Source organism: Thunnus albacares, chromosome 11, assembly GCF_914725855.1.
Source record: "Thunnus albacares chromosome 11, fThuAlb1.1, whole genome shotgun sequence".
In the NCBI taxonomy this organism is placed as follows: Eukaryota; Metazoa; Chordata; class Actinopteri; order Scombriformes; family Scombridae; genus Thunnus; species Thunnus albacares.
In genome coordinates, this window is record NC_058116.1 from 6,644,737 (window position 1) to 6,660,770 (window position 16,034).

General features: G+C 39.7%; 1 protein-coding gene across 1 annotated transcript in view; it reads left to right on the forward strand.

Annotated features, from left to right (window-relative positions):
* Positions 1–16,034, forward strand: part of kalrna (kalirin RhoGEF kinase a) — a 153,237-nt gene that overhangs the window by 95,801 nt on the left and 41,402 nt on the right. Inside the window, exons 39-40 of the mRNA XM_044365187.1 lie at positions 9,003–9,081; positions 10,126–10,293. Of these exons, the coding sequence (XP_044221122.1) occupies positions 9,003–9,081; positions 10,126–10,293 (247 nt within the window). The remainder of the gene's footprint in view (positions 1–9,002; positions 9,082–10,125; positions 10,294–16,034) is intronic.

Consider the following 16,034-nt stretch of genomic DNA (forward strand, 5'->3'; position numbering starts at 1 on the left):
CAGCCTTCCTTGTGTTTATGTGCAGTCATCTTCCTTCTGCTGTTTTAGCCTCAAGGGGTCGAGTTGCTTCTTTGTTTTTGTTTGAGATCTGATTTTAAAAAAATGTTTTGAGGTTTAATCATCGGTCACTGCTGAGGTTTGGTCACTGATTCAAATGCTAATACAGATCATATATGTTGATGAATTTCGCTTAGTGTGTTGTAAAGCCGGACTGCAGGAGGGAATGTGTGTGTGTGTGTGTGTGTGTGTGTGTGTGTGTGTGTGTGGTGTGCATGAGCGTAATGGGGGAGATTAATGGTTAAACAGGGTGTGTGTGCCAGGCAGCCAGAGAGACAGGAAACAGGCCATTAGCTGCCACATAGAGACGGGCTGAGTGAAACGTGAGTGTCCAGACAGCTGAATTGAAGTTAGTTTCAGGTTACAGACACACAAGATCAACAGTGTAAACACACTGTGTTATTTAACTTTCTGACTGCATGTGAAGAATGTTGTGAAAGGAAAGAAATTACTACTTTTCTTTACTCAGAATGCCACTGCACTTTGTCCTTTGGTTATGATTTGGACTGATTCGCTTACTGGACACACCACACTTTATCTGCATTACAAACAATAACAGCCAAACTCAAAAGGCCAGCAGCAGTGTTTTCACGTATAGTTTGTGCATCAATGGTCAAAAATGACACTTTTCCACTCCATGATTATGTTAGTTGCCACCTTAATAGTTTATAAAAGGACACAGTGTAGAAATGTGGAAAAACACTAATTGGCATGATATTTCATTCAGAATGTTGTTGAAACGCTCTTCATGTGAAGTAAATGCCTTTGTTTTTTGTTTCATCTCCTCCTCATCGTTTTGCGAATGAATCCAATACACTTTAAAAAATCAAACTCAGAGATCAGGTTAGCCACCGTTTGCAAGAAGGATTTGCTGTTATGCTGAGTTCAGCATTTCTACTAAAGTTCATGTACCTCGTTGGCACAACAAAAGAAAAAAAAAACAGTCATCACATAAAAAAAAAAAAAAAAAATCTGTGGAGAATTGTTGAGTGTTTGTATCTTTGGTTTTGCTCTTAAAAGCTGCTCTAAAAAGTTTATAAAGTGCACCTCTATCACCATATAGGCTAAAGATATCAAAGCTAACATGCTAGCAAACCTATTTACACATTCATCAGACACTGAGCAACATTATCAATCCAATGGAGAATTTCAGTCCCATATTCACTCTCCTTTTAGCTGTTTCATCACCTTCTGAGAAAATGATCCCGCTCTTTAGCTGTGAGATGTTTAACTTTCTTCACCAGCTAGATGCTAACTTTGTCTGCCTGCCTTTTGATGCTAGGCAGGTAGTGTACAGGTAGTGTAATGTACTTTTTTTTTTTTTCGCTAAAAACCACCACTTGCTGCTGTAATTGTGGTTGATGAGAGTGTTGAGACTGACTTGTAAATGTGAATGAACAGTTGATGTTAATTTGTAAAACCAGAACAAGCTAAAATAGGCCAAAAAGATCCATAGAGCTGTAGAGATGGCTGTGAATTGTCACTACTACTAGCAACCACTTCATTAAAAATAGATTAAAAATAAATCATTTCTTTCAATGTAAATATCAAAAACATTGATTAAGGCAGGTTTATAAGAGGTACAGATGCTTTTGAATATTAACCAGTCACCACCTATATACTTGACAGGTGACTGATAAATGTACATGATGTGTCTTTGTGAAGGACGGCATTTTAAATACATTTTGACACCTTTCTTGCTCTGACTCTGGTTCATCACTGGAGTCCATTGCAGCTGCCATGAAGTAGAGCAGTGCTCCTCATGTTTTGAAGCCTACACCGCACGTCCTGTGTGATCGAGTTCTTATTCTGTATTTTGTAGCAGACTGTCTCCTTTCTTGATTGACAGAGGTCTGATTGTTTTATTGAACCTTTTATGCAGCCGTCGGACTGGTTTCTAAACTGTGCTGTTTCTTAGCCTCTGTTATTGCCTATTAGAGAGCAACACACAGTAAAATCAGTCACACTGGTTTCTGTGCAGGACTTTTCATCTGTGCAGTTTGACTGTGGCTCAGACACTGTGGCTCAGGCATAATTTGTAGCAGCTGAACTTTTTATACTGACTTTAATTTTTACTCTTGCTACTGTTTATTCAGATGCTGGACCGGCTCGACCGGTTTCTGTTCTGCTCTCGTGCAGACACCTGTTTATAGTATTGCTTTTAAATTCAGTGTAACATGCACAGCACTGCAGCATCAAAAACAGAAAACAAGCATCTTCATGTGTACACTAATGTATGTTGCATCACAGTGTTGCTAGCATACACTGTAGGAATGTGCTGTCTGTGAGCATAAGGAGGGTTACGCAAAAACTGCGACGGCTCTGCTTGGACTACTTTGTATTTCCAAGATGTGTGATGCTGGTAGAGTTTGTTGATAGTGAAGACAGCATGGAGCAAGAGCTTCAGTTCTACAATTACACATTGACTCCCACAGTGGAAAGATATCTAAATCTAATTGGCTTTTTGAACGCTTGGCAGTATTCGAGAGTCGAGATTCACAAAGTGCCATGAGAAGTTAATACAAGAATTGTGCACATTTAATCCTAACCTGTGGACAGTTAGGGAGGAGTTTCCCCAAAAATAGAGGTGTATTTGCAGTAACCCACTATTCAGACTTGGGACTTGAATGATTTTTCCATGAGTTCCACTCCAGGAAGGAGCTGTGTTAAGCCCAGCATGTACTGTTTGACTGGTGTTGTAACCACATTTTTTTTTTCTCCCTGAAATTCATATATGCAGGCAGTGCACTGTTACATACTCACAAACAAAAACACTTTTATGTAATAAGTATTTCTTGCAGTTCTGAATGAATTTTTACATCTGCTGAATGTGTCATTTCTTACAGATGAGCTGTAATTTCAGCTCACAGGTGTCGTTAAAGACGAAAATGATGGTATATGATAGCTCAGGTATTTGACCAAGAAAGATATTATTTAAAGTGAACTGTAAACACAAATAGTACTATAGCAATGCTGTAGTGCTGCTCTCCTTGAACATACTATGAATAATGTTGATATGTAACCCTTTTGCATTAGCTAAATACACATATCAGGCAACACACTGCCAGTTTTTCATTTCATGCAACTAAAGCGTTATTAATGTTTTTATGGACATGTCATACCAACACCAAAAATACTGAGAAAAATTGTGATCTCTGTATGAAAAATGTCTGCAGTCTAAAAGTTGTTTCTACGGTGTTGAATTCAGGCACTGTGGTAAAAAAAACAAACCCAATGTGACACTCAATTCTTGCACTGGAACAAAATGTTGCCAGTGAATCTAAGTCCCTATTGCAAATTAGTTGCATATGAGAGCAATTCATAGGAGACAGAGTTGGTGGTCCCTGACTATCAGAAATATTTCCACATAAGCGCGTCCCTGCCACTGCTTTGTTTGTGTGTTCACATTTTTCCTCTTAATTCCTTTGAAGCTATTAGGGAACTAAAATATCTGAAAATGACTTTGATTTTTCAAATTACTGGTTACCTAAATAGCCTATTTTACAGGGTACATTTTAATTATTTTAATCTTGATTGTTTTTTTTCTTGATAATCTTTTTTCCTAATTTAATTCCATTGTGCTCTGTCCTTCGCCTTTAGGTCTGATTGTATTGCAATATCATTAATTATCAAACCCTTTTCTAACACCAGGTTGCTTTAGGATTAAAAGCAAGCTCTTGTCTTAAAAGACCAAAGCAGTGGTTTTGTGTCGTCGGCCCAGTAACTACTACAGTACTACTACTACAGTTGAGTTCAGTTCATTTCCGTACAATATGAAAATCAACTCTCAAAGAGTTGAAACTTGCTCGACATCCGCAGTTGAACACGTCCACACAGTTTTTTTGTTGAAGCTACGTATGTTTTGAGTTTTAATGCTCACACATGCTGGTGCTTTCACAGGTTTGAGAGAAGGTCTGACAACAGAGCTTCGCCATTCAGCTACCATGTAGCATGGCAAATAAACGCTATACTATTCAGAATAGTGAATACAGAAGATAAGCAACAATTAAACATGGATGTAGTGAAAACATATCCAAATGTTATTCAGATATAGTTATTTGCATTGACCAGGCAACAAAAGCTTGACATAGTTTGTGAACTAAACATATCACCATGTGTAAATACTAAATGAGAAAGCTGAAAGGGGCGGTAAGGAAAGTAAATATGTGTGTAAGTGTATATGAAACACTACTCTACCTCTCTCACTGAAATCAGACATGAAAATTGCTGTAACTGCTTCTGTGGTGCTTGCATTGTCGTCTGTGTTTCCAAGAGAAAGGGAGAGAGATGTACAGAAAAGTAAAAAAAACAAACAAATGACTCTGTGGATGGAGCGGCTGGTAAAGATTTGTATTAGGAAAAATAATTAAAAAAGGATCAAGTGCTAAACAGCAGAAAGTCAGCTTGTGGGTTTTTCATTTACTATACTTGTGCTTTGGTGTTTTCCTTGTGATAATTCAAACCAGCCATCTACAGTGTGTTTACGTGTGCATTAGGGATGTGCTCATGGTGCAGTGAGGGAACAGGATTTCGGATGAGTTATGCCAACATGGACTGATGTGGGTGTTTTTTGGTGATTTGGAGTGGTTAAATACTGAAGGGCACAGATCTGCAGTGTCTTCTATATCTAAATGTTAAAATCAGTTCCTGCAGAAAGGTTACGTCAGTGTTATTATCACTTATAAAGCGTTAAGCATTTGTGCAGAGAGATTTTTAATAAATGTTGTCAAACTAAGGTTAGTAGGAGTAAAGTGAAGGAAATCGAAGCTCAGCATTCATCAGCTTATCACTGTTCCGCTTATACTGAGCTACTACTAAATGAAGGCTGGTGTGCACACAGAGCACATTCAAGCATATCCACCCATGGCTAAGAAAAGAAAATCTTGAGCGTCCTTATCTGGTGAATGACATGGAAATTTTCTGATGTCAACAGGTTGCATTCGTTCTTCTGTTGAAGGAGGCTGAAATGGGTTTGTTCTGCTTAACACAGTCTTCCTCTGCTCTAACATATGACCATCACAAGCTGGTATGCCTGTGTGTCTTCAGTGCACAGAAGTGGGTCATATGACAGATAACAGCAGAGCACAAGACACACCCACAAACACACAAACACACACACACGCACACACACACACACACACACACACACACACGCACACACACACACACACACACACACACACACTCTCACACACACACACACACACACACACACACAAACAAGGCCATCAGATTAGAGCAGTGCTGAAGAAATGATAGTAGTCTAATTCTAAATTCTGTAACATTGCTGCTGCTGACTGAAAATCTTGAATTCTTCTTTTCAGCGACTTTACATTCTGTTTAATTTTAATGACAATTATTTTTGTTCTAATTATGAAAATATTTCATAAGACAAAGAGTTGAGATGAAATCATCTGGCTCACAAAGGGCCATGTTGTCTTACAAGAAGAGTATGTACTTAATTTAACAGAAGCTATAGACTAATGCCCATCTGCTGCCTGTGCCTAACATTTTTCTGTGCATATATGCACATTAAATCCATCTTGATCTTAGATGTAGTCATTTGACAAAAAGAATCATCTCCGTAACTGAGCATCTGCTGCTCAAGACAGTGAACTGTGGTTGGAAGCTCCAGAAAAAGTCAGTAAAGACGACGTTAAGATAAGATTTTCTTAATGTCAAACCTTAAAAATTCACTAACACCTATCACTAAACAACCCAGTATCACACCAAAGCATGTAATACAGCCACCGGTCCATTGTGTCAGTGCCACGTTTTGCCTCACCTTGGCGTGAAAAGTACGAAGGTGCAGTACCAGCAGGGGGCGATGGTTTTATGGTGTGACAGCACTGTGGGTTAAGGTCTGGTTAGGGTTAGATAAAGATCATGGTTTGGGTTAAAATGATCACTTGAAACATGGTGTGGGTAAAGTTACTACTTCATTAAAGTTAGACAGCCTTCGTTGTCCCGACACATGGTTGGAAGCGGGATGCGAACAGCGGTTTCTTACAGCAAAGTCCACAAAGTCCACTTTTTGCATGTCTGCCACCCAACCCACCACCTCTATGGAACATGGAAACCTTATATAGACGATATCTGAACTGCGCCACTTGACAGGCTCTTTGAAAGTCGTACACGCATGTACTTTTCACTCCTAGGCGAGGCAAAACGTAACACTGACACAGTATCCTCTAGTGGATCGGAGGGTCTATTACACACTTTGGCATGATACTGGACTGCACCAAACACATAAAGATCTGAGTTTAATCAACAGGATAAATAGCAACACCATATATTACCTTTATTTAATGAGGTAATCCCATTGAAATTAAGTGAGAGACCTGATCAAAACAGACATGCAGAGACTCTGTTGCTGTTTACAGCAATGGTCCACCTACACAGGTGTTTTCAGTTATTTTGCCTGATTAGAGCTGTTCTTGTGACTGTACAGACAGGTGTGTACACACTATACTTGATTGACATCTCTGTCACAGGTGTAAGGACACTGGACACATTATAGCTTTATCATTGGGTGCACTTAAAACTCGACCAGCACAGTGCAGATTTGAGATGACTGGGCTTGGAAATATCACATGCCCTTAACGCCAACCTGAATTGAGGACTTATGCAGCTCGTAAACAAAATATTGTGCGTACCAGTAACATGGTAAACAATACATGCATGGTAAACACATACTTCAGATGGGTTGTCATGGCTGAATCCAAGTGGAAAAGGTATTGTAGTGTCTCGGCTAACGCTCAAAGGCTGTAAAGAAAAGGTGAAATCACAGTTTACCACAGTATCTCTACCACCTGCTGCTGTTTTTGATTATCAGCTGATAGAGATTCAGCGTCACACCTGCCCCCCATATGTCGCCTGTCATACTCTATGTAAGCTGGTTTCCCCCGCCCTCGCTGCTATGTAACAAGCAGCAAATGGAGCGAATAAAATTCTTAATAGTTCATGGAGTGTTGGTGACATCACATAATGCCCAACATAGCTCCTCCTTCAATCTGAGCAGAGGTCTAATCAGCCAGAATAAGTGAAAACACCTGTGTGGGGGTGCAGGGCCGTTTGAAAGATTGTGTGTGTGGCCATCTGTTAGGTATAAAGTCACCTGTACCTGTATAGAAACGGGGGTCCTTGTTGCTAGGAGATCTTTAGCCTGGCAAAGAGCGCCTGCTTACGCACATTAACACAGACACAAGCACACTCCCTGACATTTTCCAAGACCATGAGAGTAGAGCAGACGAGGAGGAAACAGCCCAGAGCCACTTTTGTGCCATTAAACATACATTTATCTTTAACTTTCAGTATTTGATGTAATTTATTTACATTAGGAACATTAATAAGGGTCATGAGTGTGACTCTGATATGTTTTAGTATTCAGCTTTTCTGATACTTATTATTTTTGTCATAGTCTAAGTACAAATGCAGGTGAACAGCAGATGCAGCTTTTTCAGATAAGTCTGTCTGAAGATAGCGAAGGAGTTTTCAGACAAAACACCAGCTCAGTTTGTAGTGAGCGAGAGGTCAGAAACGTCAGCTCTACAATATCAACAGTAATGAAATAAGATTGGACAGATCCAGGTGATATGGTGATACAATACAGCCGATGGCGAAGTACAATCATCAGCTGACAGCTGACATCAGCAGTGTTTCCACAGTATACAGGTGTCCGGGTCAGTTCAGTGCAGGGAGCTTTATCAGTCAGCTTGTTTGTTTTGGGTGGGGTTTTTTTCCTTTTTTTTTTTTTTAACACTTACATTTCCTTTACAACTTTCCTTACAACACCATGATCTGACATTTGGATATGTTTCTTTCTATTTCGTGATGCTGTATATATGTGTGTGTGTGTGTGCTGTAGTTGTTTTATTGTTTACTGCTACATGAAGGTGTTGCAATTTAATGGGGAGTGAAGGTCAAGTTGAAGTTGAAGATGTCAACTATGGAGTGTCCTGTGTGTGTGTGTGTGTGTGTGTGTGTGTGTGTGCATGTGTGTGGGGGGGGGTTAATGTCTATTTATTCAGTAATAAACAGGATTATTACGCAATAGTGACAGTCCATTCTACTGAATTTTTCTAAACACTTTATGACTGTAATTATGGATTATGTATTTGGTCATCACTTTCTGTCAGTCATTAACTCTCAAGTTGAAAATATTTAGACCTGAAAGCCTGTTGCTTTATATCTCTAAAATCTTATCATTTTAGGGAATTATAACATTTAATAGTTTTAGTTTATATACTGTGATGTTTGGCAGCTGAATAGTTCTGCATTTTGACACAAAGTACCTTAGAGGGTGATGCATCTGCATAATGTGGCTGATAGACAAAAAGTGGAAGTGGAGTCATTTCCAGGTCATGAAATTATTCAGGTTAACACTGAATTGTCACGTTGTATGTCCGTGTCTGCGGCCGGAAACAGAGTGTGTAGAAACACAGAACAGTCTTCTGTCCTTGGTTTATTTCTGTACCAATCAGGACTTTGTACTCACTCTCTTAGCTTTTCTCATGTTCAGTTCAGCTCTTTATCTGTAAGGTTCAGTGTTTGTTATATACATGTCCACATGATGCCTGCTTGTCCTGTTCCTCATCCATGCACAGGATTTAACTCTGCAAACACAAACGAGCTGCTGTTTGGGTTTCTCAATTTTAAATCTAAAAAGTAAAGTTTATTCGGTTTACCGAGACGCTTAGGCTCCAGAAACCTGTTCAATGTGAAGTTCACAGTCACATGAACATCATTCTGTGTGGAAATATTCAGTGTTTCCTGTGTGAACACTGATGTTCAGAGTTACTCAAGGATTGCATGAAGTTCCTCTTCTCTGCCACCAAGTGAAATAACACCAGATTCTTTTAAGCAATATTTTTAAAGAATCAAAACATGACGTCATTTTAAAGCACTAGTAATGTTTTGAGTCTAATGTCTCTTTTCATTCACAGCTCTCTGGTGGTTGTGAGTTGACGGTCGTCCTTCAGGACTTCACAGCAGGATGCAGCACAGAGATGTCTGTCAGCACTGGTAAGAGGAATCTCTCTGTCCTGTTCACACATATTAGTCCAAGTCTAGTCATTCATAGTTTGGGTTTAGTTGCTACACCCAGAGTTCTTGGGTAGCTGTGTTTAAACCTAAACCTAGTAAACTTAAAGCGGCTATAATCGATATATTTATAGGGATCAAATGATAAGTTTCCATCCTGCAACTTTACTGTTTTGGCTGAGTCTCAGTGCCCACATAGAGTAATTTTTGGCCTTAACGGGCAGCTGTTTTCAGTGAAAAAGCTTTTAAAAAACAACTGTCCGTACCTGCCAGGCACCAAACAGCAGGGAGACGCAGAAGTAGTCGACTAGCTGGTTAACATAGTGGAACATTTAGCAGCTAAACAGCCTCATATTGCCTTCAGGCGTTAGAGACCAAAAACAGAGCTAAAAGAAAAGAGTGAAGTTAAATTTGCCAGGAGGCCAGAAATGTGACTCCAAATGGATACTGATGTCGCTCCATATCTGATGGAGGTGTAAATAAGCAAATGTTTTCTAACATGGTCGCCATATCAACTTTGTCATAAACAAGTTGATGATATGTTAATGTTGTGTTCACAGCTTGTTTCTACTGCTTCCAAGTGGCCAAAACATCATTTATCTGAGATTTAATCACTAGGTGTTGTAGGTTAAGTTGAGGTTGAACAGACATTTGAGTTGAAATGAAAAAAAGTTAGAGAAAACTCAAATATGTGTGTTTGTGTGTGTGTGTGTGTACATATAATATATATATAATTTCAAAATAGTAACCCTTCAAAATCTAACATTATCCTCAATGACAAAACACTCTTAAAACATGTTAATAAGACTGTTGTTAATAATCTAACACACTGTGAAACACTGTGATTCTTCGTTGTTAGACTGGAATAATGTTCAGATGGATTCAGTTTAACAGCTGGAATAGTTTGGTGCAGTTTTGCAGCTCAAGCAATTTGAGTTAAACCTAAACCATCTCACTCATCTTGGACCTAGTTCATTATGCTCCGTTCATCTCCCACTAAAACCAGCTGTCTGCTCATCTCTTCAGGCCAGACAGTGGAGCTGTTGGAGAGGCCGAGCGAGCGGCCCGGTTGGTGTCTGGTCCGAACGACGGACCGCAGCCCGCCCCAGGAGGGGCTGGTTCCCAGCTCCACGCTGTGTGTGTCCCACTCGCGCTCCAGTGTGGAGATGGACTGCTTCTTCAGCTCGGGTAAAGGTAAGAAGAACAAACCTAAAGTCTAGATGCTCCTTAGTCTGAGGTTTAAAGATCAGAAGTCATGACTTGGTTTGCAATAATAATGATACTTTTTTATTGCTCTGTTGAAAAAGCTGAGTTTAAGAAGTTCTCTACAGAAATCCATAAAAATAAGAATAGTTCAACGTGGAAAATATAAGTTAAATAGGAAAAAAAAGGACATTATACTTAAATACTTAATCTAATTTGTTTCTTCCTATTCTGGTCAAGGATCAGCATGTTCTTCATGGTGCATTGTAGATAAATGCAGTTAAGTTATTGAGTGTGACCAAGTCATCACTTAACAGAGGTCCAGCAGTGACACTTCAACTAACCCTGACATTTGCTCCACTTTGTTCCCTCAGCAGAAACAAAATCAACTCTGCTGTGAAAGATATGAACACACTTGTTGAACAAGTGAAGTTCCTGTAACCAGCATAAATTTTGCCAAATTTAAACCACACACATTTTATAGGTAAAATTAAACATTAGATTTGTGTGAACTAGACATTTTTTTGCATGAATTTGAAACCCCGTGTCATAAGTGATGCCCACAGCTGATCTAATTCAAAGTGTGAAGGCTTTTCAGTCACTATGTTGCAAGGAAAGCCAGTCAGGACCAAGTCCAGCCGTTGTGTTTCCTAAAGTTTGGCTGACACAAGGCCTGAGATTTGAAAATACAAGCTTGAAATTTAACCATTCAGATGAAATAATGCCTGATCTGTATTGACCCCTATTGGTGAGCTGTGGACTCTACAACCTGGATAAGAACTGTCCCGCTCTCTCTACCAAGCCTCCCTCAGCCAGACTGTACAGAGCTCCAGGAAATAAATGTTGTTAAATGATTATTTAACAGATGGATTTAATGGAAAGTGTCGGACTGCAGCTGTTTTCTCTATTACGCCATCAGGAACATTTTGCTACGGCTATAGGTAAAGTGGTCTTGCTGGTTCCGAAGTCTTTAAAAACTGAAAAGTCACTTGTAACTGTTCAGTTTATTGGTATGTGCCTGTTTACAATGTGACTATGGCATTTTTGTGGACTATTAACAGAATCTGAGTATGATTGAAGCCAAAAATGTTCCCATTTAACATTTTTTGCATAAAATGCCAGCTGGTCAGAATAAGTCAATAACTTCCATGAAGACACAGTGTCAGTCTTCATGGTTACCGTGGCTACCACTGTACACAGAGCTAGCACATGAGAGACACGGATGAAATGACGGATGGTTGCTGCGGTTACTGCTTCACTTCTTCCCTGGACACTGAGGTCAAATAGAGCTCTCTCTCTCTCTCTCTCACACACACACACACACACACACACACACACACACACACACGGACAGATTGGAGTGCTCATCTTCTGTCTGACAGAGGGTGCTGTGGAGCTGCTTAAACACCTTTCCTCTACACTTATCCCAGGTTACATTTGATCTCTAACTGTTATCGATGCTTGCCACACAGCTGCTGATGTAAGACTTAAATGCTGGAAACGCTGTGCTGCAGTCTTTCATTATGAAGATGCATAAGGATCAGCTGATTTCACCTATGGAGGTTTTACAGCCTAGAAGAATAGTGAAAGCTATTAGATTCACTTTCCTCACATCCAGTCGTGGTTGTAATGTAGCAGATGGAAACCGTAAAGAGAGAAATTCAATAAGCTGGTCCTCACAAAGATAGCAATACAAGCCTTAACCCAAAAATGAATGATTTATATGGTAGGAAAAGAATGCGGAAACAGATTTAAGTCCCTACAACATGAGGAACACCTGGTACACACCCACACACATACACAAGCACATACACAAATACACGTGTCACTCCCTCCCATCTTATCTCTACTCTCTGACATACCAAACTTTGAATATGCGAGCCACAAACTTCCTCTCATCTACTCACACACACCCACACTCATCCATAGTTTGTGTTCCCTCCTTAGTGTGTTTACACCCGTAGCTGTGCTGTTGTATGGTGTACAGATTGTAAAACTTGTGATATTTGGCTATATAAATGAAACTGACTTGACTGGAAACATATAAGTGGCCTGCAACCAAGGTTACTGTTTTGGTCTTGTTGAGGTTATAAACAACAGGGAGGAAGGAGGTTCCTGTGTATCCGTGAGATTCCTCTTCACTGTAGTCTTTCAAAGACACACACACACACACACACACACATGCCCACACACACACGCATGCAGAGTGTCAGATCAGCTGATTTGCCTGCCGCAGCCATGGTCTGTTTCCTGCTCTCGCAGATGAAAAGAATGTTTTGTGTTTCTGTCGAGAAACGCAAATCAGACAACTGCAGCCGCTCCACATGGAAATAAGCACACATGCACACACATTTAAGATATTTAGGGCATATTGAGGAGATCCTGATGTGCGCAGTGATGGTGGGTTCAGCTTCATGTTGTGCGACTTGTCCAACTTATCAATTCAGTGTGATTTACAGTAACAGGCAGAAATGGACAATAAAACCATTAATATCAGTGTTGGGAACAGTTACACATCAAACTACTTTATTATTTGCCCATTATTTCATTTTCTCCCATCTAGATGATTGTAATTCCCTCTAACAAACTACCAGATCCTGTTGATAACACATACTATATGGCCTGGCATGACCTTGCCCCCAGCTACATCTCCGCTCTCCTCGTTCCTCATTCCACTTCTCAACCACTGTTCCTCAAAACATGACCTTTTATCCATCCCCTGCTCCAACTGCAACACAAACGATGACCGTTGCCTTTGCAGTTTTAGCCCTCCGGAATCATCTTCCCCAATCGGTCAGATTTGCTGAATCTTTGGACTGTTTTAAGCAGCTTCTAAAACCCATCTTTATAGGCGAGCCTTTTTATAGATCGCCATTCCTGCCGTATGTTTTTGTTTGTCTTAGTTTGGTCTGTTTCTGTTTGTGCTGTGTTGTGCTGTGTCGTATGTTTTTGTTCGTTCTAGTTTGCTCTGTTTCTCATTGTGCTGTGTTTTCTACTGTAATTCATTTTGCTCTATTTATTTATTCGTTTATATTTTTCGTGTGTGTGTGTGAAGCAGTTTGTAACTGTGTGTTTTTAAAAAGTGCTATAAAAAGCTTTACTTTCTTATTTCCTATATAACAGCACATAACCTTACTGACACTCTATTAAAAGTCAGTTGATACTGAGTGAGCTATTTGTTTTTAAGTTGATTAACAGTTATGAACTTTTCAATGAGCAAATGGTCAATAAACATAGTTCACTCATGATAAGAAATGAAGGAAGGACTATCTTTTTGTAATGTATTAAGCCGAGGGTCCCTGGGGGTTAACAGCAGTCATTAAGCTGGCAGACTCCTCAGACTGTCTATGGCCACCACTGAGTGAGACTAAGACATTTGGTCCAGTCATTTTAAATTGGCCAGCTTGTGTCATGACTTATTCATAGTTAGTTTTTAAATGTATCTATGATGTCATAGAATTCAAAAGTAAGTGAACTGAAGCAGGTGTACTTCATTTAGTTACCTTATGCCCCTTCGCTGTATAAGAGAAAAGAACACATTTCAACGTTTAAAACTCTTGAACTATTTTTGTATTATCCCAATATTTCACTGTGCACCCACATTCAGTGGCACAACATGCAGAGCTTTTTCTCATTGAGTAAACACATCACACACACACCGTCTAATGTCATTATGTCCAGCAAATAGACAAGTAAACACCTTGCTAAACAAAAAGACTCTTGAAAAAGACCGTTGTCAGCCTCAGTTTCACTTTGCTCCCATGCAGACTCCCCCAAAAGCATACAGTATATGTTAGTTGTGGCTTAAAAACTTAATATTTGATTTATTGTTAATTGTTAATCCAGATCCAGGCAGAACCAGAGACTGCTTCTTCAACAATAAAATGACTGGAGGCTGATGGGTATTTAATTAACTGTCTTCTGTTTGTTAATGAATGAGTCAAACTGTTAATTAACCCTAAACAGTCATTGCTAATTAACTGCACAGGCTATCTAACTTCTTCTGAGTTCTTTAAAGCTTCAGCCTCCTCCCTCTTGTCTGCTCCGTCTCCTGCGCGCGTGCATGTGTGTGCACGTTGTGTCTTGTGACTGCTCTATAAAGTAGGTCTCCTTGTCCTCTCTGAAAGACTGTGAAGACACTGAAGCTCTAAACTTAACTGTACTGAAAATCAGTCACAGTGGAAGTTTTGAAGTCACGAAGACAGATGGAACTAAGAGCTCTGATTTTTAGCTGTAATTCAATCTCAGCAAATCTTTAGTTAACCGAGTTTGCTGTCAAATCAAAACGGTAATTGTTATCCTAATAGTTACAGTAAGAGTTAGTAGTCTTGCCTTTTTTGTTTCTGTTTTACCTTATCCAAGTCTTGGCTCTTTATCCTTTTGTTATGAGATGAGATATGGAATTATTGGCTGGCAGTGTAGTGTGTAGTCATAGCTGTAGTAGGAAAGTAGTCTGCTGAACATCAGTAGAAGTACACAGTGTATAAAATGGGACACTGCAGGGAAACAACACCTGAAAACACTTTATCTAGGCTAAATGTGTGTATGTGGGTTGTCTTACCTGCTGCTGCAGTGCTCGTCAAGGTACACACACACACACACATACACAGTGGGAGCACACACACAGGCCGTTGCTCCTTTAATGCTGAGCACTGACCTGATTGAGCCAATGTCATTTCTCAATGAGGCGAGCCAACCAGGTCCAAGTCTAGCATGATATGATATAAACACGAGATGAAGAAATAAACAGTGCACTTGAATAAGAGTGGGATGGGAGTAACATATCCATAGATGACATTTTTTTGCTCAAGCGGAGATGAGCTTCTCCAAACAATTTTCTGACGAGCATCGTGCTTTAAAAATATACAGTGAGCGTTCTCAGGAGAAGCTTAATACTAGATGCTTATAAAGACGCTTCTGGATTGAATGCTGTCACAATAACATAAAGCTGAGGAACAGGGCATTCTGTGGTGGTAGAGAAGGTAAAGCGGGTTATTCATTAATTGCAGGGTCGGTAGTTCAATCCTCCTGTCAACATGTTTGAGTGTCTGTGAGCAGGAGACTGAGCATAAATTGTTCCAATGGTGAGGCCATCATCTTTCATGGCAACTAATTCAACTTTTTTAAAATGATAGAATAACTTTAAATAAGTGCAGTTCATTCAGAACAAACTACCATGAAGCTCTATTCTATTTACTGTTCCTGAAAAACAGCATCGCTCTCAACAAAACTTCCCTGCATTAATAAAAGGTTTTAAAAACCAAATTCAGCTGCAAAATAAATTAAAAATCTGTTGATGCCGTATTATTGTTCAAGTCACTGCTGTTCTCCAGAAGTGTCATTGTTTAGCCCCAAATGTTGTCAATAATGGTCCCGCCAATAGAATAACAGATCCATTACAGCACATTTACATTACAGGGACCTGTGTTTGAATGCCAAAGAGCCATTACTCCAATGGATAGATGAAGCCAGCGATGCTACAAAATGGATTTCTTAAAAGGGCTTAAGACACACATTCCCACACACAAACACTCACACACTCACACACAAAACCACACACAGTGTTGGAATCTGAGTCCCTGCTCTCCACAATGGGAAAGTAGCCCTCCACAATAATTAACATTGACTTTAGTTCCAGAAAACTGAGGTGTGTTCGTGAGGGGAGGGAGAGAAACTCAACTGCTGTGTCTGAGAGTATGTGAGTGGGTGTGTGTGTGTGTGTGTGTGTGTGT